The sequence below is a fragment of the Dendrobium catenatum genome, unplaced genomic scaffold (assembly GCF_001605985.2).
Source record: "Dendrobium catenatum unplaced genomic scaffold, ASM160598v2 fragScaff_scaffold_1342, whole genome shotgun sequence".
Classification (NCBI taxonomy): domain Eukaryota; kingdom Viridiplantae; phylum Streptophyta; class Magnoliopsida; order Asparagales; family Orchidaceae; genus Dendrobium; species Dendrobium catenatum.
The window spans coordinates 222,594-248,502 of NW_021319804.1; the positions used below are offsets into that span (position 1 = coordinate 222,594).

General features: G+C 35.6%; 1 protein-coding gene across 1 annotated transcript in view; it reads right to left on the bottom strand.

The window, feature by feature from the left end:
• Nucleotides 1–25,909, bottom strand: part of LOC110105767 (probable bifunctional methylthioribulose-1-phosphate dehydratase/enolase-phosphatase E1 1) — a 35,100-nt gene that overhangs the window by 7,071 nt on the left and 2,120 nt on the right. The window contains exons 4-11 of the mRNA XM_020835396.2: nt 24,696–24,815; nt 21,496–21,585; nt 17,030–17,206; nt 16,655–16,810; nt 9,862–10,011; nt 9,674–9,775; nt 789–898; nt 523–641 (exon numbers count right to left, since the gene is read on the bottom strand). Of these exons, the coding sequence (XP_020691055.1) occupies nt 523–641; nt 789–898; nt 9,674–9,775; nt 9,862–10,011; nt 16,655–16,810; nt 17,030–17,206; nt 21,496–21,585; nt 24,696–24,815 (1,024 nt within the window). The remainder of the gene's footprint in view (nt 1–522; nt 642–788; nt 899–9,673; nt 9,776–9,861; nt 10,012–16,654; nt 16,811–17,029; nt 17,207–21,495; nt 21,586–24,695; nt 24,816–25,909) is intronic.

Genomic DNA, 25,909 nt, shown 5'->3' on the forward strand with positions numbered 1-25,909 from the left:
ATAAACCTACCAATACTTGTCAAATTTTCCATGCGGTAGAAAAATAAAATAAAATCACGATGATACGTCCTGGACATGGTAAAAATATGACATAAAGCATGGGTGGGATAAGGCAGCCCGCATAAGCTCTTAGTCCACCTGATTCACTCCCTGGGAGCATTGGATATCACCGACCCTCATTTTAAAATGTTATATTTCCAGATTATAAGTTCCTCAATGATTTGACCACCTTAGTCATCTGTATTCACTGCATTTCAATCTAGTGAAGGAGCTAGTAATATTCCTCTTCCTTTGATTAAAAAAAAGATACTTTAATAACTATATAGTTACATGGCTTCATACATATACACACGAAAACACATTCCATACTATAATTGCATCCATATAGGTTTTTTTAACAATCTAGCTGCATTGTATTGTATATATATATCATTGTAACTGTATCCATGTTTCATATGTGTAAGCAAAAATATAATATCAAAATTTCAGAAACTTCATTAAAGAAATTAAAAATAAATCTACCTGCAGCCTTTGCAGCAATAGCTTCTTGGTAAACATCTGTAACAAATAAGATTTGTGATGGTGCATCTACTCCAACAGACTGTGATATCTCAAAATAACTCCTTGATTCTCGTTTGTTTCTAGAGATAAAAGAACAAAAATCATAGAAAACCCTTCAGCCTCAAAAAAGAAAAGAAAAAGACTATCTAAGAAAATAGCAACAAACTTTGCGAGGAGAAATATATCCGTAGGCATACGTAAGGAATGCGATCAAACCGAAAACCTACCCAACTGTCGTGTCAAAAAATCCGCATAAATACTTTCTCAAGTCCCCATGTTCTGAATGTCCGAAGACAAGCCTCTGAGCCTCTCTACTCCCACTAGAATATATGTAAACCTAGATGAAATTGCTGCTTTTAGTCAATATATGAACGTAACAACAAGATTTTGAACAAAACAGAGGAATACATTTGACAAATATAGAATAATGAGTAAATGACCAAAATGGTCATTAGATTTTTTAGATTCATTCCAAACATTTTCAGGTGTTCAATTTAATTCTTCAACTTACCAAATTTGAACAAAATTTTATCATTTTTAGGTATTCAATTTAATTGGTCCTACCGTCAATTTTACCATTTCTTAAGGCAAAAATTGGTGGAGAAAAACTTTTCATTAGATCATTTTTGACTTTTCATTAGAATATTTTTGACTTTTTAGGGTCAATCTCACTACTTAATACCAGCTCAAACTAATAAAATTGACCCTAAAAAGTCCAAAATACACACATGAAAAGCTTCCCTCCGCTAATTTCCATCCAAAAAATTGTCAAAGTTGATGACAGAACAAATTAGTTCAAAATTTGGTGAGTTGAGAGACTAAATTGAACATTTGAAAAAGTATGGAGTGAAAATGAGCACGCCTAAAAAATATAGGCATGGTTTAAAATTGCGCAATATGAGGCTCGCCTTGAGGCCCGCCTTTGCGCAATTCCAGTAAAAAATGCCTCGATGCTTACGCCTAGAGTTTATGAGGCTTGCGCCTCAACTTGGTTGAGGCTCGCCTTGAGGCCTGCCTTGCCTCACTGGCACGAGGCTTACGCCTCAAGCTATACATATTAAAACTTACATAAATCTTGAAGTAAATGCCCGACATTGGGCTCTATAGGAGAGGAGGAAGGGGAGAGAGCAGTTCATCATAATGCAGATTCAAATGAAGAACCCCTTAGTGATGACAGTGCTGATGACTTATGAGTTCTTATGTGATATGTCATTGCTATTTATTTTTGGAAATTGGAATTATATGTTAATGAAAAGAATACTGGGATTTGGGAAAGATAGAATTTTGAGTTGAACTATATTTCATGTTGTCTTATTATTGGGATATTTTGATTTCACTTCATATATTATGCTTTTTTTATGTTTTATATTATTCACTCATTACTATATAAAAAATTTGTCATTTTATGTTTACGCAATCTTTTGATTTTGAGGCTTAACGCCTCAAAACGCCTTGAGACTTACGCCTCGCCTCACGAATGAAAAACGCCTCAATACCCGAATACGCAATTTTAAACATTGAATATAGGGGCTATTTTGATCATTTAGCAGAACCATATAGGAAGTTCTAGGAGGTTGCAGCAGGTGGAAGGGGATTCAATGAGCATGGTAGCAGAATTTGAGAAGCAGGTCAAGAATGTTGCCGCAGATGAAGACTCAGAAGAAGTATACAAACTATTACAACGACGTTCAGAAAGGCATCAACAAACCACACAAAAAAGCAAGAATCAAGGGCAAATCAGATGAGCAGAATCAGGCTTTCTATGCATAGAACCTAAAAGCTGCAATAAGAGAGCTAACAGTATAGAAACTAAAACAACGTCACAGAAGAAACCACAATAGAGCAACATAATAATCTACAGGAGCAGTAAACTACAAGAACACCAATAACAGCTGCGCAAACCAAACTATATAATGAAATTTAATTAGGAGCAAATAATGAAAAGAAGGAACAGCAGCCAATATAAACGGCCATTAAGAACACACCATATAATACAAATTAACCAGTCAATTGAAACCTGTTCAAAACCGATCCATCAAAGAGATTTTATAAAGAAACATCATTGAAAAGAATTTCCTTTGCTGATTAATGTAATGGGCTTAGCGCTCTCTTTCTTGCAAAAGAAAAAAAAAATGTGCACTACTCTTGAATATAAAAATGAGAAGAGAGGATAATAGAAAAAAAAATTCTGATTGAATTTTATTCCCTTATTTTGGGTTTTAAAAAAGGATTAAAAAACGGTACATAAATAGGTGGAAAAATAACTATTTAAAAAAGGACCGGATCTAAAAATCAACCTTTAATTATAGAATCTACAAGTAACTACACAATATAAATAGAAAGAAAAAGGGAGCAACAAAGATTAATTTTCTTCCTCATGAAATTTCCTTGAAATGGAATGTTGCTTGCTATTCATGTGCTTTTGTAAATAAAAAAATGTTGTCCACGGATTACTAGATTATTGTAAATAATAAAATGTTAGCCACAAATTCAATATTATTTCAACACGTCCCATCAAGTTCGAGTTGTATATGTTGATCTGCACAACTTAATGATTTGATTCAATCATCAAAACTCATTTTGGGTAGCCATAGTAAGAATATTTGTTGTTTGAGAATTTCTTGCAACATAGTTTAGTTCACCCAGCCCATATTCAACTTTTCCTGAGATGAAATGTAAATATATCTCAATGTGCTAGTCTTGGTCAAGATCAAGTGGATTTTTTGCAATACTTATGATAGATTGGGTTTATCACAATACAATTTCAGAGATTCTTTTACTCAATAATTTAATTCTTTTAACAATCTTTTTAAGCATAATTCTTAGCAGTACCAAGTACTAGTGCCTTAAATTCAACTTTAACAATGCTTATTGAACCAAATATTATTGTTGACTTCTCCATTTAACTAGGTTTCCCCATAAATAAGTATAATAAATATAGGTGGATCGTTAATCGGATTCGTGATGTAGGACTAAATGTGTTTGTTGATGTTTTACCTTTAAAATTATACGCTTTTGAAAGAGAAGAGAAATTAGTCACTTCCAATGACTTAAACGATGAATGAAAACACTAAAATAATGATTTAGTTAAAGCAATAGAATACATGATAAAGATTTAGAGCACAAAATAACCAATCAAATCAGATTTTGCTTAATGTGGGGTTTTCGAAAGAAATTCCTTAATTAATATTTAAAATAGTCACTATTTAAGATCCTTCACTCTCACTCTTAATAACTGGTTAAGCGAAGAAAGCTTGCAAGATCTTTGAGATGCAACAATTGAGAGGGACTTGGAAGAAATAAAATTCGGAAGAGAGTTCACCTTTGTCAGGATTTGGAAGTTGCCAATGAATGGGAGGTTGTCGTTGATCGATAGCGATGGCGAGGGAGAAAAGGATTCGTTCCACGTAATCTTCAATGGAGAGATCATTCTCTAGGTCAATGTCGAAGAAAGGAGATCGATGGATGTCAATGAACACTTGGTCGTCGAATATGAAGCCATGATCAAGCTCCAGATCAGCCATTCAAAGGAAGGAGGAAGCATAACATGTAATTTTAGATTTTGTGGATGTATGGTAGGGGAAACAACAATCAGAAATCTGAAATTAATTCCAGCAAATAGAAAATATGAAATTAATTTGGAAGGGATTGAATGAGGGGAGAGTTAATTGGAGGGAGCAAAGAGGGAAAGAGGGAGAGAGAGAGGGGGGAGAGGTGTATGGGAGTGGGGAGGGGATGTGGGAGGGAATTAAGGGATTGAGATAGATTACTAATCAAAGCCAATCTAAATGGAGAAAGAGGCTTTAATGCAATTGTCTCTCTAAATTAAATTTGAATTTAAAAGGCCTTGATTGGAGGGACTTCCCTAATATAACTTATCTTATTTTAGAAAAGAATTTCAAATTCTAATTGAATTAAAATATGAAATTAAAACCTTTCTAATTTAAGATGCATCACATATGGAAAGTAATCAATTAGGGATTTGAAATTTGGAGGCAAAGGGAGATGTGGCCCGCAGCTAAGAGGGGATTAGGGTTTAGGGACGGCAGCTAGGAAGGGGAATAGGGTTTAGGTTTAGGTCGGCGACTATGAGGAGGGTAGGGATCCTTGTGGCCGGCGGCTAGGAGGAGGGAGGGGCTTTGGGCTGGCAGCTGGGAGTGAGGAGAGGTGGAGGCCAGCGGTTAGGAGGAAGGGGAAGGGGCTTTGGGCCAGCGGCTAGGAGGGGAGGTGGGTGATGGGATGGCGATTAGGAGGAAGAGGGAGGGCCGACAGCTAGGAGAAAGGAGGGACAATGGTGGAGGAGATGGACCACGAGCCCGGGTGCTTCCTGTGACTGATGGGTAGTACATTGCCCTCACTTAGAGACTTCAATGTTCACAATAGCTCTCAACTCTCCAAGACACAAGAGCAGGAAATTTAATCATAATATTCATCATCCCCTCAACAGGGAGACGAGGGGCTTTAAATAGCCAAAATACAATAGCAAGATGAAAGACAAAAGTGCCCCTAAGGGTCAAAAACAACTACTCCCTCAAGTGAGGGTAAAAATGGAAAAGCTGCGATAATAAATCAAACACGCATATAATAAATAAATAATAATAAACCTAATACAAATGATAACTCAAAAATAAAGTAGTGCGATCGTGGCCGTAGATCATCGGTCCCTTCTCTGGTAGACTCTCCATGGTCGGATGTCCTCATCAATTCGTCTCCAACTCAATCAATATTTATGCAAATTTTGATTTCCTTGTTAGATGATTTTTTCTATAGCAACACTTAAAATGCGGTTAGCATCTTCCGTATGACATTCAATTGAGTTGTTCATATATTTACTTAAAACACTCATATGAAACCAAATATCAAGACGGGAGAGAAAGATAAATGAGTTTGTTAACAAAGGTTTGATAAACTACCTTTATCAACTAGCCTTCTGTTAGTGCCGATAAAATTTTTTTGCCAGGTCCATTAGAGTTTCTGTGGACTTACATCAAAGCATTCTCATCTCATAAAGTAGATGAATAATACATAAATTTGGAAAATAAAAATTTGTTTTGATTGTGCAACTTACATGTCAAGAAAGAATTTCAGATTGTCCACACCTTTTACCACAAATTCTTAATTGGGTTAACTCTTCTTTAAAGTCAACTGAAAAATATAGAATTATCTACATACACTATCAAAATTATTTTTTCCCCTTTAGGTGAGCGTTCAATTAAGAGCGAGATTAACTTGGGAGGGACTGAGTATACCCAAACTTTCAATAGATTTGGATAATCTACTAGAAATATTAATTTTGCATCAATAATCCCAATCATTCTTTATTATTATTCATAGTCTGTAAGGGCTTCTCCGCCTAGTAGGTTGCTAACACAGCCTAACTCAATGAATATACCGAAAGATGAGGACCTTTGGAGAGTAGACATAGATCGATTTCGATCGAACCACTAAATATCCGGTTTACGTACTTTAGTTTATGACAATTTATTTTCAGTACTCTGGTTTGCTTTTGATTATTTTTGTTAAAATTTTCTTTGGCTTTCTTTTTGTAATCTTAGCGAAAGAATTTTTCGGGTGATAAATCTCTAGTTGAAGTTTTTATTTTTGAAATTAAAAATAAAAAGAAAATTAATAAAATATATTTGTTTTCTAAGAATAAAAAAAAAACTTATTTGCTTTTGATTTTGTTTGAATAGATTATTCTCTAAGTACATCATTGTCAACGAGAATCCAAGAAATAGAACAATCAAATCTTGATTAAATTTATCATCATTCCTACACAACCATCTGATATGAGTCAACAAAGATAAATATTTTCTTTCGCTAATCCAATATATTGGAGCTAAATGCAAATCTTACAAAGCCTATGGACTAGCTTCAATCAAAAGTTCTATCAAAGTTGAGTGAGTAATTAACTATAGTTGTGCCTATGAGAAATCTCAAATCAGATCATGAAGTCCTTGTTAGAGAAAAAAAAAATTAGGTATTTGTTATCCAATTCGTGTTTAGACAAATTGACTCAAAATTATTTGAATGTTTGACAAAGATCACTCGGGATTTTTTAGCCCAAAGAATTGCATGCATTAAAAATCATAGAGTGAGATTTATATGATATGTAATTATGGGAGATTGTGAGACATGAGGCTGCAAGTAGGAGTGGGCAATGGGGCAAGTCATGGGAATTGTTTTGTGTACAAATCACTTGATATAGGACTAAATTGGGGTTGCATGACACTAGTGTTGATTGAGTTATGTAGATGCGAGTGAGCAAAGAATTCAAGATTTACAAGTTTAGCTGCAAGAAATTCAAACTTGTGAATGGAAACATTCATGTGGGTGAGTAAAACATGCCACATGGTCGATTTGCACTTATGTGGGCAATTTGCATGCAAATAAGTGAGAAAACTATGAGAAGAAGTTGTTTATCGAGAGGGATGCGGATCATCATTTGCAAGTGAGTGGGGTCATGGGAGATGTTGTTGCAATGCAAGTAAAGCAGAGTAACACAACGAGCAATGTGATGAATTGGGTCGAGATCATCAATGTTGTTTGAAAAACATTCTGAGAGGAGAAAGACATCGAAAAAAGGGAATTTGAGGGGTTGTGGGCACTTATCAAAGGAATAAAGGCATCCTTCTATCACTACCTCAACTCCAAAATGATCTTTCGCCCTTTGATGGAAGACATACTTTCTCTAGACAAAGGAAAAAAAAATGAGCTTCTTGGTGTCAAGATGGAAGTTTGTGTGGTGAGCTTAAATCTCCAATAAGACCTTGTTGAGCTTCCCAGTGAAGCACAAAAGAATGATGAGGTTAAACATAACAAACTAAAAGTTCTCCATGTTGATGATGGGGTAGTGCATACCATAAGAACAAAGAGGTCGGAGACATGGGAGAGAGAATTAGAGGGAAAGAGAGAGATCCAAAGAGGGAGTAAAGCAGTTTAGGAAGAGGAATCAATAGTCGAAGTAGTGGAGTAGGATGCAGAAGGTAACAACAAATAGAAAGAAAAGAGCTCGAGAGAGGTAAAAATTAAGAGTGGCAGAAGGAACGGTTCAAGATTATTGACTGTTGTGGAGTTTTAATACACTAAAAACTCTTGGATTCAAGTACTTTGGCTTTGAAACCAAATTGACTAAGAGCGGACAACTATAATGAAGAACTGTGGTGTTTTTTATTTTCATTTTTTTAATAGAAGGGGAATAATAAGGTATAAGGGAAGAACCAGGAAGATAAAAAAAAAAGGATTGAAAAAATTGGATGGATGAACACAATGCTTCAAAAGGAGACATGAAGAAGAGAAGCAAAAAAGAAGAAGAAAATCCTAGAACAGAGAATGAATCCCTTGAGAGAAGCCAAAAGAAAATCCTTTCTTTATTCCATTTTCAACTTATTGAATAATAAGACTTTGAGCCTTATTTATAGAAATAGTCATCATTGAAAAAAAAAATCAAGTAGAAAACTATTCCTAAATAAAAATGCCATTTAACTCTAACTCCCCTTAACAACCATTGTTCATTAAGATGACAATAAGATGCTTTCCAAAATTTTGAAAATGTTCATTAGGATCTACAGTGAATCTTCCATCAATATTGTGGATGTTGGTGGTGCCCCTTTTATCATAATGGATGAAGGAAGACTTACGAATATAAAATTAGTTGCATTAATAGTTTTTGTTTCAACGGAGGTTTACCCTTTCTATTAGCAATCCCAAATAGTTAAGTATCATCGACTTTTTCACTTTTTATACTGTTTAAGTAGTTTGTACGCTAGCTATTTCTTTGATCATTTATGATTTCTATCTTGACTTGTTGAATAAGATATTATTTCATTATTGACTACCTATTTTGCTATGCTTTGAACGGACTTGGTGAAAAAACGTAGTAGATATAATGATCACAGTTAACAGAATTGACGCTTGTGTAGCTTTGATTTTTACTCTTAGTGGCAGTAAACCCTTCTATGCATCACTTCTAACTTTGCACATACACAACAGTTATGCAACGGTAATGTAAGCCACCCTCTAAATCCACAGCTCCTTGACTATTTTCTTTATGTAACCAAATGCTATTGCCCTTCCTTTATTCAACCAGCCTGTTTCAATCTCTCCATTCCTCCTCATAGATGTCACTAACAGTCTAAAATCGCCAATCTTTACCTCCACAGCATCATTCTTGTTCTCTGCTTTATACGGGCGTCAAATTCACCATTGTTGCTGCTTCCACACCTCGGCCATGACTTCTTCTAGCAGCCAGTGACGGCATCACAGCTTCCTGTGCCCCTTATGACCCACAGTTTCTCTTCTCCTTCAACCTTTCTTGACCTCCTCCCCATTCAGGCTCAACCTATATATAGTTCCTATCCGACGAAATCTTAAATCAATGCGAGAGGTTTAATAAGAATACAGTCAAGTTTCACAACTTTAGCATCTGACAAGTATTAGGATGCCTACACAGGTTTCATAGAAAATCGGTCGACCAGAATATGACCTGAAAAAATTAAGCAGAGTGCTGGTTGACTTGCAAACCCAAAAATGATGCATGATGGACATTAAGGAGCAGGTAAAAATAACTCAAGTATAGAAGAATTGACTTGACCCTTCTAGAACCAACCAAACATGACCCGTTAACACATTCTTGACAAATTTGTGAACCAAGTACAATACTTTACCCAAGCAACGGTGTTAGCACTAATCATAAAATTATGTATGCAGCAAGGGTAAGATAACCTGTTTATTATTAAGGTCAGGATTGGGTCAAAAATAGAGATTTTTGGGTGAGCAGAGCTCAAACAGTTTCTTCTGTATTTGGTTCGTAGTTTGCTCAATATTATCTGGTATTGATACTAAAAAAACTCTAGAACTAAATAATGCAAAGCAAGAATACTAACTTAGTGCAACTAAAATAATTGAGCTATCTTCACCTAATTTTTTTCTTAAGGATATAGCCCCAGCTTATTACATGTGCCAGTTTAAGGTACAGTAGAATGGTTCTTGCACTAAAGGGCTGAACCAAAGCCAACCCAAGAAACCCCATAGATGCTCCTACCCTCATAGCAATTCACTTCTAACGTTCAATCGGAAGACTGAAACATCCTAAAATTTATTTGGACCATACCTTGATGCCATTCGTGTGCCACCTCTTAAGAGCTTCAGGGACATCATCAAAGACCACACCTTGTAGTTCCTTATTTTCAAAACCAGCTCTCCATATATGGCCCTGCTTGTAAAGCATAGAAAAAACTACTCTGAGATAGCCGTGGAGTTATGCTCACAAGATTTCTAAAGCAACTTCAGTTTGATTACCTGCAACTGTTTCAGTGCTGTAAGTTTTCGGTCAGCCTTTATCATCTCCTCAACATGAGTTACTAAGAAATCAATCACTTGCTCTTTCCCAGCTTCATCGGGTGGAATTGGTACATAACCTGAAGGTTCCTTCTCCAAATCATCCAAAATCTACATAGAATATGCTTCCAGATTCAGATGCCGTAAATAAGAAATAAAAATGTTTCTTAAAAACTAAAAAGCAAGCAAAATTCATGGACATCCAACACATTTCAGTTCAGTCTTATGTTTAGTGTTTAGAAGAAAAGAATACAACAAGTTGTTAGTTTTCATTTCCAAAATTAAACTTGCTAGTCGACTGCTCCTCAACTCATGACATGTTCTATTCATGGATAGATCATAAGGTTATAAAAAAAAGGCAAGCTCTAGAAGGCCAAAATCGCATATCCTTTCAGAAACCCGTCAGCACGCCTTAGGACTTGAAAAACATCCAGGCTACATATCAAAAGCCTATATGCTATGACAATTCATGTCACGACCAAACAAAATCATTACTATAATAAAAGAAACATGAGTACTCATCTTAAACTTAGATAGTGCCACTTTACTTTTGCCCTTCATTCTGATGTTGGTAGATTTAATGCCTATGAAAAAATCCCGCCATTAAAATAATTAGTTTAAAATATAATTATCCTTATTTCCAATTCGCTAGCATCATTTTAAATTTAATTTCGATTTATATGAGCATAACATCTAAAAATTTAAATATTAATTTGATACATTTTAATTAATTATATGATATTATTATTGAATTTGTCAACTGTTAAGTTCCAACTAAATCTAAATATCTTCTCTATAACTCATAATTTATGTTTTTTATAATTTTAGTCATTATTATCAATTTTTAAATTTTAAATTATACAATCTAATAACATAAATAATTAATCCTAATAAAGTCTTGAAATATACAACAATTATCACTATAAAATTAACTTTAATTAAATCTTTTTTTCCTAAAAAATTAACCTTCCTTTTCTCAAAAGTATCTTCTAAATTAATTCTCTTAATTTATAAATTAAATTAAATAAACACTAAAAAAATCCCCACTTACAAAAATTTCATCCTCGAAACTTACCTATGACTTTCAATTATAGACTTATATGTACTATGGTAAGTTAAATTGAACATAACTTCTCGATACTTAATCAAAATAATATCTTAAATTTCATTCAACAAAAACTTTATCAGTTACTTTATATTTCAGTATTTATTTTAAAAAAACTCTCGCACATAATCATTTGAATGACTCTCACTTCACAAATCTCATGCTTCTCATCTCGAGCCTATCACTTTCTATAGCACAGTCAATCGATCACTTGTTCATTTCTCATTCTTAATTACTCTTAACCCAACCTCGCAAAACTTACAAACCACACAATCCTCCTTAACAACGTGCCCTCCCTCACATGTTCTCGCCAAAATACAAACCACTTCACCAATCTCACGTGTGTTCTTCAAATTTGCCATCTCATCATTGCTTCAAGCTCAATAGCATTTCTTCGACAACCAATCAATGTTGCTCTTCCTTCCTTTTCGAGCGTCGTCGACATTAGCTCCTACATCCTCGAACTTTACATCAACCCCAGTACCGTCGACAATCTCAAAATTATGCCCCTTAAACATCATTCTAATGCCACTCGTCATTCCTCTTAAGGCAAGCTAATGGTGAACTCCTACATTCTTGGTCTCCCTACCTAGGTTTTCATTCCTACTTCAACCCGCCTCATTCCCCCTTCAACCCCCCCCCCCCCCCCCCCCACTCAAGCTTTCAATCTCTTGACCCATCTCCAACTTGTTATCGATCATCTCTCAAAAACCTCTGACTCAACATCAATAGCCTACCCCTATGCGACTTCAAACTCCCAACATGGTCGTCAGATGCCCATCAAACTTAAACCTCCTCTTCCAAGCTTATCGGCAATGATCGACACTCAAACATCTCAGTGTTCACCTCTCTTTCTCCCTCTCTATCCTTCTCTAAGTAAAACATATAGAGTTACAAAAAAATTTATACTATAAAAAAAAAGTGAGATTTCCTTCTCGCTAGAAATCTTGCCCATGAAAATGCTTCGTATAAGGTATAATTTGACAATGGTGTGACAGTCTAATTAAAGTATCATATGGGTCTTTCTTGATGCAACGAGGAAATCCCATGTTTGTATATTTGCTCCTGTAGGTTACGACGCATATACACATTTCTTGGCATGGTGGTGTAGAAAACTCAACCCTAGTGTCTGATATACACCCACACACGCTTTTTTTGATATGGTGAGCAGACCTAACATGTTATCTGACACGCTCTACATGTGGGTGATGCAGAAGCGTTGCCAAAATATTTTCTACACTCACTTGAAAAGAACCAAATTAAAATGACTTTGTATTGCATTACACAAGAAAATTAAATTACATGCAAAATTATAAAATGAGGACACTTGATTTTGCTACTTGTTGCATCAAATGAACTGAGCATAGAAAAAGGACTTCCAGAGGACTCGACAGCTCGCTTAAGAGCACAAAGAAAACTTTCTCACTACTCTTAGAACTCTCAAAACTATTGATTGAAAGTGAGAAAAGACTACAAAATATGACTATGACAGCACTCCTATTTATAAGTAGAAAAATATTTCCAATGGGGTCTATATGGATAAAAATCAAACTAAACAAAAATAAAATTAACCAAGGTTTGCTGTTTTAAATGTAAAACAAAACTCTAACTCGCAACATTCATAATAAGATCCACAAACAAGCATAATTCAGTTCACTGGGATGTTCTCTAAAGATCTCCAAGCAAATAGAATGCAAGTAAAATCTCAAAATAAAAGATGTGCGCACATTTTAATGACTATATTTGCATGAACAATTGAATCTGGACCATTTTAAAATCTAGTACATGTGTCATGAGACAAACTACTTAACTACAATGACTCGCACGTCATGTAGGCAAATAAAACTTCATGCAATGAACTAATGAAATTTGTGCACACAATCTAACGATGTAGTATCTACCATCAAAGACATCAACAAGTGTGTTTGCATAAAGGGTGTGAACACTAACAAATGTGCTAATTTTTAAAAGCAAATCAATTGTCAAAAGTGAACTCTCACATGTACTCTAAAAAGAATGCATGTAAAACCCGAAAACGACGATCGTAGGTGGTCGCACGCTTTTCAATGCGTCGCGACGAAACTTAAGTAAAAATTTCGAAGTTAACGGAATTTTATGGAAATAATTTTATAACATCTTACGCAAAATTCTGATCGTTTTGATATATATAACCTTTTTTAAATTATGTGTATTTTGGGAATTATAAAATTATTAAGATTAGAAATGCCAACTTTACCCCTAAGCTTTCAAATGGCCAAATTTACTTAAGTGAGGGTATAATGGACTTTTGGCTTCTCCTATTTCCCTAAATTGGCAAAACCGAACCCCTCCCTCATTTGTTTCGCACGTTTGGCCGAGAGAAACCGAAGGGGAGCGGCAGGATAAGCGACGAAGCAAGGGCGACGGCGGCTCCAATGACGTTTTTCCGGCGAAAAATTTAGGGGAAATCGAAGAGGATGTCAAGAGAAGAAGAAGGTATGTCTTAAAATTTTGTTTCCTCTTCTAAATCTCAAGATATTTAGAGATGAAGTTTCTAGGGTTTTTCAAAAAAAAAATGCGTATTCTTCCAAAATTCTTTACGAAATGGATTTGTAAGGATTAAGAGAGATGATTTAATGAAAGAATCAAAATTTTTGGATAATTTTTTGGAAAACGAAAATTAGGGCTTTATCCTAAAACCAAATTTCAAAACTTATTTCAAAGGGCCTTTGATTTTAAAACAAAAAATTTTGATTTTTAGTGAAAATCTCATTTTTTGTAATTTCCTAATATTTAGGAATAATTTTGGCTTATAAACTTCATGAAATTTAAGAGTTACGATTTTCCGAAAATTTAGATTAATTTATTTAAAATTCATTAAGTGTCGTAAGAAATAATTAAGGGGAAAACGATGGGTTTCAGCTTAATACTTAGATTCAACCTTAATGAAGATTGAATTATGAGACACGTCTGTTTTTGTAATTTTTCTTAGATTGTGATGGTTAAGGTGAAAGAGTTGTGTCGAATTGACACTTTGAGGAAGTGTCGTGCTTAAGAGAGATAGGTACTTATATTTAAATCAAATTCATGTCTTTAAATTCTCTAAATTTTCTTAAATAAAACATGTTCAGCTTATAAATGTTCTATTTCATACAACTATTTCATATTTGAGATTTCTTTATGTTATTACGCAAGATAGATTTTATATTTGCTTATTGTCACATAACTGAATTTTTTAGATAGACATGAGAATAATTATGCAAGAAACGAATTGAACGAACACATATGAAATTCTAAATAACTTAAGCCCTATGAGATCTATTATGATTGCATGTGCATGTTGATCGAGAAGTGCTAAAATGGTAATGGGGTTCTACAGAGTCAAATGGTAAAGGGGCTTGCAAAAGCTAAATGGTAATGGGGTTCTTCGGAACCAAACGGTAAAAGAAATGGCCAAAACACTGTGTACCTGATCAGTACAAACACTGATACTGCCGAGATGGGTGTATAATTTATGATCAAGTATTTTATGCATACAAATGAAAGGTTAAGATAAAAAGAAAAGTTGATGAAAGGAAAAGTTTAGGAAGAATGAAGATCTTTAAGGAAATAATTAAAGAAATTTTTTCATGAAAAGGTTACCAGTTTATGCATATCAATGTTTGATTTTAGTTTCTCAAAGTATTCTGAATAAAAAAATTTCATGATAAATATTTTGTTTTTAACTAAGTCATGAATTTGAGATAAATACATGTTATCTGCTGAGCGTTGGCTCATCCTACGTTTGAAAATATTTTTCAGGAGAAATTATTAAGAAGTGATGGCTACGAGATGACAGTATACTTACCGTCGTAGTCTCGTAGAGGACCTTAGGAAGAAATATTTTTTTTATGTTTTCTGTTGAGTTTGAGTTTGAGTTATGTAGTTTGTACCTGTGTCTGAACAGTTTATTGAAGTTTATGTAATTGTGGTTTTATATATTTTAGAAGTTATGTGAGAAGAAACAAACTTTGGATAACTTTGGTAATGATGTTATTAGTGGCTTTTTCATATAATTGGATGATGTTTATGTCCTGTCATTAAAACTTTAATGAAATTGTTTATATTTTATATGTGCTTTCCATACAACCGACTATTCCCGCCCCGTTATTTTCGGGCTAGCTGGGTCGGGTCGTGACAATGCACATCCTTTAAACTATGCTTATTCACTAAAATCAAACTCATATAGCTGTTCTAAGAAGTGTGATGTGTCATATTAAAATTAGAGTATATTTAAGGAGAATTAAACTTGCATTTTATAGCTCCAAAAAGTGTGTAATAGCTTTAACATATATGCAAATTCTCTTTTAAAATCAAAACTCATCATCTCGTACGCACACTCTTGAATGAGCCGCCCTAATTAACACTCACTTTTCAAAGTCCAATATTTCAGGTTACAATGACTAGAGCTGACAAGATTTATGCTTCATAACAAATGCTTACATAAATATTCAAAACGATCTTGATTTGTTGAATCATTTTGTTAACTAAGTTGACTAAAATTATAACAACAAGCATTTATCCCATCATGTGGGGTCAGCTACATGAATCATTTTTCTCCATTATATCAATTTTTCTCCATTATGTCCTATCAAGAGTCAAATTCCCCTATGTAAAAATATATAAATTTAAAACATACAAAATCTAAAAATGTTCAAGCAACAAACAATTGCTTCAAGCTTAAAGCAACAACTCATCCATCATCTGCACCTGTTTGTAAATAATGTTAAGTTTGACAAAAGATCATAAAAAACTATCATATAAAGTGTATCTATATGATCCTTTCAAAAACCTGACACCAATAAGGACATGACACGCACAATCAGACTAGGTGGTCTACCGGCAAGTGACACTATTATATTATAATTATGGTCAAAGCCCGAATATTCCCCAATGACTCAGCCCATGAGTTGTGAACCATAAGATGTACCTAAAAGTATATTAAGCTCTCTATTAGCTAATGTTGATTTAAAATTAACCTCTTAGGCAAATGTCCATTGGAGGTCTATAATGTCCCCTTAGATGATGCAAGTCATGGTTGTTGACAAAGATCAATCAATTAGATTGGCAAGATTAACTCTGCTGACCAAATAGACTAAGGTCCATGATCACTAGGGATGATAAAACATTGGGATCTTAATTATGTTCATGATCATTCCTCCACCAACCGCTCTAAGCTAACAAAAAATTACTATAAGCTAAATATTTAAAGACTATCAACTAACCTTAATCAAATGTTCGTTCTGGTGATTGAAAGGAATAATTAATAATTGGGGATTGTGCTAAGGAAAAACTTAATCAGATGATAAAGGCCACACAAAATGATGGTGAAATTTTTTAATAGGGCCTTATTTGATATCTAATCTATCATCTAAAAAAATGGCTCATAAACACTCATAAAAAGAGCCAATGGGAATTTTTTAAAGCCCACAGAAGGTAATGATAAGCATAAGAATAATTGTTTCTTTTCAAATTGGAGCAACCTATAGAAAGAGAGTAAGCAACCCATTTACTGTTCTGATCAACTTCTTCCATGGAAATAAAATGGATCAAGTAACAATAGTGAAAACAAAAATACAGTAGCCATGAAATAAAACGTGCATGGAAGATGCACTAAACTTAAATTCTTACTTGAGCACGCAACAGCTTAATGTCATCTTGAGTTTCCTCACTATCATATGTGGACATCAAATGTTTCCGCACATTATTACGGGCATAAGGAAAAAGAACTTCAGTAACGAAAGATACTGGTGTAGTTGTCCCCTCAATGTCAAGTAGAATGCATTTCTGAAAACCATCAAAGATAACCCTGCTTAAAATCCCTCATTTCAATCAGATGAAAAAGCTGAAGAATTGACTGGAATGGTTGTCAGATGTTAAAAAGGCAATGCAAAATTTTCAAACTAAGCGATAAAATCATCTAAAATATTAAATATAGACATCGCAAGCATCCATCCCCCAACACCCCACTAAAAAAACAATTAATAACGGACGCAGCAACCTTACCCTCTGTTTGTCAGGAGCCTGAGTTCCATTGGCAAGTCCAGCTTCCACAGAAGTATCTGAAGTTATATAGCCACATTTTTTATATGGATTATTAGGACCGTGACTTGGACTTGTCCAGTCAATGCCCAACTGATGGAGCTTGATTGCAGCTTCAAATAGATAATGATAACATTCTGCCTGAAGAATTAAAACACGGAAAAATTTTGCCTAAAAATACAGTCATCAGCTTCTCAAAAAAAAAAACAGAACACAGGCTGGTGCATAATAGTTAAAGGTATTACAGGCAGAATGGCACAAGTGCAAGCTAAAAGAAAAATGACAACATCAAAGGAGCTGAAACCGCAATTTATAGAAAAAACATACTGATATATAATCAAAAAATTATCTTGATCACGCACGAATCTCGAGGCAAAATCAAGTTGGAAATTCCAAAAATTAAGTTTGGGACCATCTGAAATCCGATTTCAACAAACTTATAGTTGAACTAAACGTCTCAGAATTACGAACCCAACGACACTAAATTTGACTCAATCTGAGTCCAAATCAAAGACCCGAAGCACATTTGGAAGGTTCAAACCATAATTTGGTTTACCAAACAATTTCCAAACATGACATGCTTATATTCGAATTGATCGGCTCGACGAGACGAATCCAACAAGCCCAAGATCACTAAATTCTGATATCATTAAACATTCAAATATCCAGTAAACGGTCCACAATCAAGGGAATCAACATCATCTATCCATTCAAATCACTCCCAATTTACCATTAATCTTCCTCCTATTTACTGGTCATGCCACTCTAAGAAATCTATAAATAGACCCCTCGCTCTCATGAAGAGGGACCTCAAGCAAGGAAGCAAGAAGAGAGATCGGAGATCGCTCTTGCCACCTAGCTCTTCCTCGACCACCGTCGGGCTTCCGCCGGACCACTGTCTGACACAGACATCCGTCGAACCACCTACTGAAGCCCGAACTTCTGCCGAACCATCGCCTGATGTCGTACTTCCACCGGACCACCACCCGACACCGGACTTCCGCAGGACCACCGCCTGACGTCGGACTTCCGCCGGCCCACCGCCTGACGTCAAACTTATGTCGGATCACCTCCCGACGCTGGACTTCCACCGGACCACCAACGGATGCCGAACTTCCGCTCGACCAAACGTCGCCAGACCTACGCCTGACCTTCGTTTGTCACTAGATTTCAATCAGACAGTTGTTTATTGTAATCTGATCACCGTCAAGAACGATTCAGTCAACTGTAATCTACTCAAACACTACTGGAATCATTTCAACTGGGCGTGGCCCCGTGGTTTTTCCCCTTTTCAGGGGTTTCACGTAAAAACTCTGGTGTATCTTATAAATATTGCACCCTATCTTTTTATCTGATTATGTGCTAGATTTTCATACAAAGTTAAGATACTAAACTTTATATTTCTCTACCGCCGCGAATATTCTAGGATGCAACACAGACATAAATGGTATTGTTCCGTTAAGCTTATAAAATTGGTTAGGCAAAATGATGTCAAGATAATCAGCAGCAATATAAACATAAAACATATTTGTTAAAATGGAGATGTCATGCAGTCCGCCCAACTGCCCCGACATCCTGAAAGACGACTTTTTCAATTCACTGCTTGAATTGTTTCTACAGTAAAAATAAATAAATAAATAAAAGGAATGAACCACCAGTTTTTTTTTTTTTTTAACAATGATCTCAACGCCTAGCGTACCTGATCATAAAATAGTTTAGAAAGTCAAATGCCTGATATTATTATATTATAAGGATTAATATATGGTAGTTGCAAATACTTGTGAGAAAAAAAAAAAGCAAAAAGCGCCAAATTTAATAGAGATCGTTAAATAACTAAAATAAGTATTTGGTTTAAATGTACACATTTCTAAAAATAAGTTTATTTAATTTTGTGTGACCCATCAATGCCCTAATGAAGGCCTAATTAACCCAGTAGTAAAACTACTTACCCAATGATTATATCACGTGATCAGTTCAATATCAATGATTTAACTTCTTCTAGCAGCAATGTTAACCCGTTATCAACAACAATCTAGCAGCAATCTAAGTTTAACCCCAATTGGAAATACTATTGCACTGGTTGAAACTGTAAAAGTTATCAGTGATAGATAAGAAGGGCAAAAGATTCAGGCCAGAAGTTTGGAGTCATTTTGACTTGATTTTTCTAAAAGAAATGAAAATATAACGATCGTGTTGTCATATTTGAAATAAAATTGACGCCACATCTCATATGACTAAACATTTTAAGACTCATCGTTACAATAAAATAGACGATAAGGGGAAAAATAGAAAAATCTTTGATCCAATTGCTCGGGATATTCAAAAATGAAAAATGAAAAATAGCATCATCCTTGTGAGTAATCTCCACAGCATGAAGTCTAAAATGTGTTTTTTCACCACTTACTTATAGGGTTGAAATAGCTACAACAAAGATTATACCTAGAATAAATAGAAAAAATAGTACATTATGTGACCAATGAAGCCTTCCACAGACATATAAACTAGCTGGATGGTCTACACATAGGCGCCTATCTCTGGCATGGTCCCCTCCCCTCTGCCAAGTACCTTGGTCAAGTCTTTAAAAGAGAGTACTTTGGGTGAGTTTTCGGGACCTAGCATGTAGACCAAGTCCGTGAAGGCGAGTCCCTGAGCAAAACCTAATACTAGCCTCGGACAAGTTTGGTCCATAGATTTATGTTTGTAGATTACACATGTTAGTACTTCTTGTAACTTGATCTGATACACCCATGGGAGGTTGGTGCTCTCAGTTATGGATAGTTGCTTTGGGGGAACCAATTCTCTTAGGGTGAGTGCCCTCTAAGGCGAAGGCCTATCTGAGCGAGTCCTTGAGGGGTCTGTCAAGGACAGTTGCATCCTCAATTTGATCTTCCAAGGTGAGTATGTATATCATGATCTCTGCAGAGTGAGTGTTGCTTTGACCACATGCTCCCCCCTGATGGGATACCTACAAGTTACATATATGTGTAAACAGATTCAGGTAAATAAATTAATAATGTTTCATAAATTCTTGGTACTTTTAAGTTCCCTTGATATATTTCAGCCATCGTTCCCATCTATTATATGAAAACATAAAAGCTTGTTAGTGAATTTACTTATAATTACTTCCTGTAATTATGATTTTGATATGCAGAGCGCGAACAAATGCTTTCGAATTAAGATGTAAAATGATATGTAGAGCATCTAGTTGAAGATGTTCACTAAAGATGACAATAGATTGATTATATATATCAGGAGTGCACAAACAGATTTAAGAAACAAAAATGACACAGGATAAAGAAACAAAAAATTTCTTTCTAATCCAGAGAAGGCTTGCTGAAGGAAAAGGCAAATAAAACAAAATATATAGCAGAATTTGAAAACTGACAATCCTGCGAAAGCAAAAGGCATTCATCTAATTTTCAAATACCAATCAAGATGAACAAGTTATAATAAAAAAAAAAAAATCCAAGTTCAAACATAAGAACCAAACCTGAGTTTTGGCACTTATCCAAGAATCTCCCCAGACATATATCCCATGATTTCGCACAAGCACTGCTGTTGCCTTTGGGTATGCTGAAATCTGTGAAAGCGCAATCAAAGTGAGCAACTGCCACAAAAACAACATTCATGTTATATGAAATGCTAGATTTGTCTATATGATGATTAGAGGCCCTTGTTTCCTACGTGTTGAAGTTCTTACAGTTATAATTTATGTCTTTAAAAAGTTTTAGAAGTTATGGTTTATTTGCCTGTCCGATTTTCGTTCCCGCCTCGTCTATACGAGCTAACCGGACCGGGTCGTGACAAGTTGCATCCTCAATTTGATCTTCCAAGGTGAGTATGTATATCATGATCTCTGCAGAGTGAGTGTTGCTTTGACCACATGCTCCCCCCTGATGGGATACCTACAAGTTACATATATGTGTAAACAGATTCAGGTAAATAAATTAATAATGTTTCATAAATTCTTGGTACTTTTAAGTTCCCTTGATATATTTCAGCCATCGTTCCCATCTATTATATGAAAACATAAAAGCTTGTTAGTGAATTTACTTATAATTACTTCCTGTAATTATGATTTTGATATGCAAAGCGCGAACAAATGCTTTCGAATTAAGATGTAAAATGATATGTAGAGCATCTAGTTGAAGATGTTCACTAAAGATGACAATAGATTGATTATATATATCAGGAGTGCACAAACAGATTTAAGAAACAAAAATGACACAGGATAAAGAAACAAAAAATTTCTTTCTAATCCAGAGAAGGCTTGCTGAAGGAAAAGGCAAATAAAACAAAATATATAGCAGAATTTGAAAACTGACAATCCTGCGAAAGCAAAAGGCATTCATCTAATTTTCAAATACCAATCAAGATGAACAAGTTATAATAAAAAAAAAAAAATCCAAGTTCAAACATAAGAACCAAACCTGAGTTTTGGCACTTATCCAAGAATCTCCCCAGACATATATCCCATGATTTCGCACAAGCACTGCTGTTGCCTTTGGGTATGCTGAAATCTGTGAAAGCGCAATCAAAGTGAGCAACTGCCACAAAAACAACATTCTTACACTGCCAAAGCTGATTGACCATTGTTTTTGGATTCATTTGATGAATTTTACAATCGTTTATACAGTGAGACCACAACCTAACCCGAGATTGGAAATGGTGGTTTTTTATTTTTCATGCAACACCAATGCCAAAGATTTATCACATTAAAACCTAAACTAGTAAGGAAGGTGACGTGTAAATTGAATCAACCAATTATCAAGATTACAATGCCAAGAGATGAGCCCAGTGCACTTTAAAACCCTACTGAACTAGAAGAAAATTTGATGCCCCAATAACCATGCTCATAATTTTTCACCGCTGACAGACTGAACCTAAACAATAGAACTCTATGTAATGTACATGCCATATTACAGATTATGTAAAACAATAATAGTTTGGTCGACAAAGTGACTATTATTAAATGAATACCACCACCAACAACAACAAATCTTTATCCCACAATGTAAGGTCGGCTACATGAATCTTTTTTTCTTCATTATGTCTCATTAAGAGTCAAATTCTCATTTAAATATAATAAAACAAGATCATTTTTAATACTTTCTAACCAAGTCTTTTTAAGTCTATCTCTACCTTTCTTAACATTGTGATGGGGACATCAGAGCATGGAAAGTTTATCTGAGGCGTAGTCGACAATCTACGGCCACGATCGCACCGATCTATTTTTTAGTCCTCATATGTACTTGTTTTATTTATTTGCTTTTTGTATTTGTTTTATTTGTATTTCCCTTTTACCCCTTAAGGGTTGGTAAAGCTCAAAGGGCTATGTCGTCTTTTATTTTTCCATCCATTGTATGAGGCTATATATAACCCTTATGTTTTCTCTTGAAGGTTAATGAATGAATTATAAAATTTTTTGCACATTGAGTTCATGTGAGAGCTTGAGAGATTTTGGAAAGAGATCCCTTGGAGAGGGAAGCGGATCACCCACCAGCCTTGGAAGAGTTCGGGATTGTGGCTAGTTTTATCTTTTCTTTTCTACTCTTCCTCCCTTCTTTCCTCCTCCATCTCACGGTTCACCTAGCTCTAACCGCAGACCCTCCAAACCACCCCCTTCCCACCCGTCGGCTTCATCCCACCACCACCACACCACCAGCCACTACCAACCAGCCGTTTCCCCCATAGCCACCGGCCTAACACCACCACACAATCAATCACCCTTATCCCCACCTAGCTGCCAGTCCCTCACTCAAATCCCTAGCCTAACCGCCAGCCCTAGCCCTTCCCCTTGCTTCCAATTCCAAATTTCCCCATTAATAATTTCCATATTTTACCCAATCTCATTTGGAAAGCTTTGGGCACCATTTGTTCATCGAAATTTTGAATTTTAAAACTTTCCAAACATAGGAATCTATTTTAGGAAAGTTTTCAAATTCAACCCCTTTTTGAATTTCAAATTAAATGGGAATTAATTAAGCCCTTCCTAATTTAATAATCCAAATCAAGAAGGCTTGATTTATTTCCCCAAACTGCTCCCTCTCTCTCTATACCCCCCCCCCTCCCTTGGGTCCACACCTCTTGAAATACTTTCCCACTTCAAGTTTCCCCTTAGGGAAGAATTCAAAACACCCCTCCCTCTCTCCTACACACCCCTTCCCTCTCATCCTTTCTCCTTTTAATTCTTTCCAAATTTAAGAATTAATTAGGGGAAACAAATTCCTAAATTTCCCTCCATCCTACCTCCCAAAATCTGAACCTATTTCTTCCCTAAGCTCCCATCTTTGGGTCGGCCACCTCTCTCCCTCTTCTCCACTTGAATCCTTGAGAGAAACTTCTTTCTCTCAAGAGGAGTCCTTACGGAAGCGAAGACCTTCGTCGCCAACACTTCAACCTTACGGAATCGATGAATGGCCGATTCCGATCTTGACTCCGGCTTCGTTTACAACGAGCAAGGAAACATCGACATCCTCCGGTCAACATTCTTCGACGTCAACCCGGAAATAGACAATTCCGTCGAAGAATACGTGGATCGTATCATCTTCACCTTGTCCGAAGCAATCGAAGAGCGGCTTGCCAACGTTCAATGGCAAATCACTTCCGTTCCACGACGAGGGTGAACTTTTTCCCCTATTCAAAATATCTTCTAATCCTCTGCTCTTGTAGGTTGTGATTCAAGCACGAGCAGTCGTGCCAAGCTCTCTTCCTTCGCTTAGTAAACGTATGATTTGAGTCTTGATTTTCAATGTTTTCTAATCTCATTGTTAACCTAGGGATTCTATAAAGCATCTACTTAATTTGCATCTGTTGAAAATTTTAATTACTTTGGTGATTCTCGCTCTAAGCATGTGATTCGACCTAAGTGAAGCCTCCCCTCTTTTGTTTTCTATTATTGTTTAGTGACTAACGTTTGTATATATTAATTGTTCTTATTCAAAAACATGCAAGTTCTTATCGCATTCATTTAAATCATACTTAGTTCTTCATCACATAGGTCAAATCTAATACATCTACTCTCCTAACATGGCCATCGAAAGGCCGACATTTACAGCGTCCAAACCATCTAAAACAACTCTCCTAAGCTTATCTTCCCCTGAAGCTACTCCAACCTTTTCACGTATGTATTCATTTTGCATTATATCTCTAAGTGTAAAACCACTCATACATCTGAGCATTTTGATCTCTGCAACACTTGAATTAATTTTATGCTTCTCTTTTTAATGGCCAACATTCTCCGCCATAAAGATCTAAGATGGTATGGGGTGAAGTAACAGTTTCCAGGGGAATAGGATCCAAGCAAGCATAGAAACTGAAGGTATAATTCTTCAGCAGGTTAAGCAATAACATAAAAAAACACTGCTCATTGACATCAAACCCCATGTAAACTCCCATAAAATCACCGCTGACAATTGGGATTAGGTAAGACACAAAAAACAGTTGGTATTTTCAATTGGCATCTACAACAACAACAACAAGCCTTTATCCCAATACGTGGGGTCGGCGATTGACACCTACGAAAACAAATAAAAACTAGCCAATGCAAAAATTCTGAGCTGGTTTATTTTTTAAACTTGTCAATTTTATCAGAAGATGAAGAAAAACAGGTGAAAAGTATGAAATGTACAGCTTCCGTGAGTGAATTTGTGAGTTCACGCTCATGAGCAGTGTTCTCAATTATTGGAATCACAAGCTCGTCATAATAACCATGTCCTTGAATTCCTTTTATCATCTCCATGTGAGTGATCTGCATCAAAAAAATAGCCAACACAGTTGAAGATAAGTGGATAAAAAGAAAAGTGCAGGATCACACAACTACATTAACAAAAATAGTATAAATCTTTTGTAAGCACCTCCAAGGTCATTTTACTTCTTCCAATACCCATTTTTTAGAGAATGGTGTGCTTAAAGGGACTGAATTTAAATATTAGACCATTTACTATGTGACAACCGGTTCATCCGGCCGGTTCACCCGAACCGGCCGGCCCGCCTTTATTTATCCCGCGGGAAATGTACTACCGTCCGACTTTTCGTACCCGCCTCGTTAGATCGAGCATCCGGGACGGGTCGTGACATACTATCTCATGAAACCCTATAAATGTTCATTACAAAAGAAATATATCATCTAGTCTTATAGGATGTTTACTCACATGATAGCGTGCAGGCGTAATATTAATCACTGGGGTGCTTATGCATATGTATTTATCTTACAGGGCGTTCAAGCCAGGGAGGAAACTCCAAGTTCCTCATAGTATACTATGCAAGCATGAGCCAGGAATACCCATATTCTCCTCATGGAGGTATAACCATGTTAGCGAATCAATTTCATGCTACGATCCATCACCAAAATCAACCGGACTCCATCATTTCTAGGTAAGCTACGCCTGGTTTACCCCAGTTTATGATACCTTATATGAGCTAGATCTGCCGAGAAATTTGGGTTGGATGATCTTCCTTACACCACCTAGGAGCACTATTATCAATATCTTAGTAGTTTGGTGGGCCGTCCATCCATTGTTTCACAACATCTCCAACTTGTTAAGTAGCTGGCCAAGCATCATAGATTTCATAAAAAGAGAACTAAAAATAAAGGTTGACCTACTTTTTAGTCTAGCATGGCAAAAGTAATCCCATCATCAAAATAGGAACATTGGATTCGAAGTTAAGATCCCATTAGGTTAATTCTTCAATCCAATCATAACATTTTTTTTTAATTATGTGAAAGTTTTTTTGTTTGCACCTTTTAGGCTTGTCAAAGTAATAAAAGCATTGGCACACCAACTCGATCATCAAGCATATTGAGTGGGGTGATGAGGAAGACTATCAAGTATCAACAGCTCT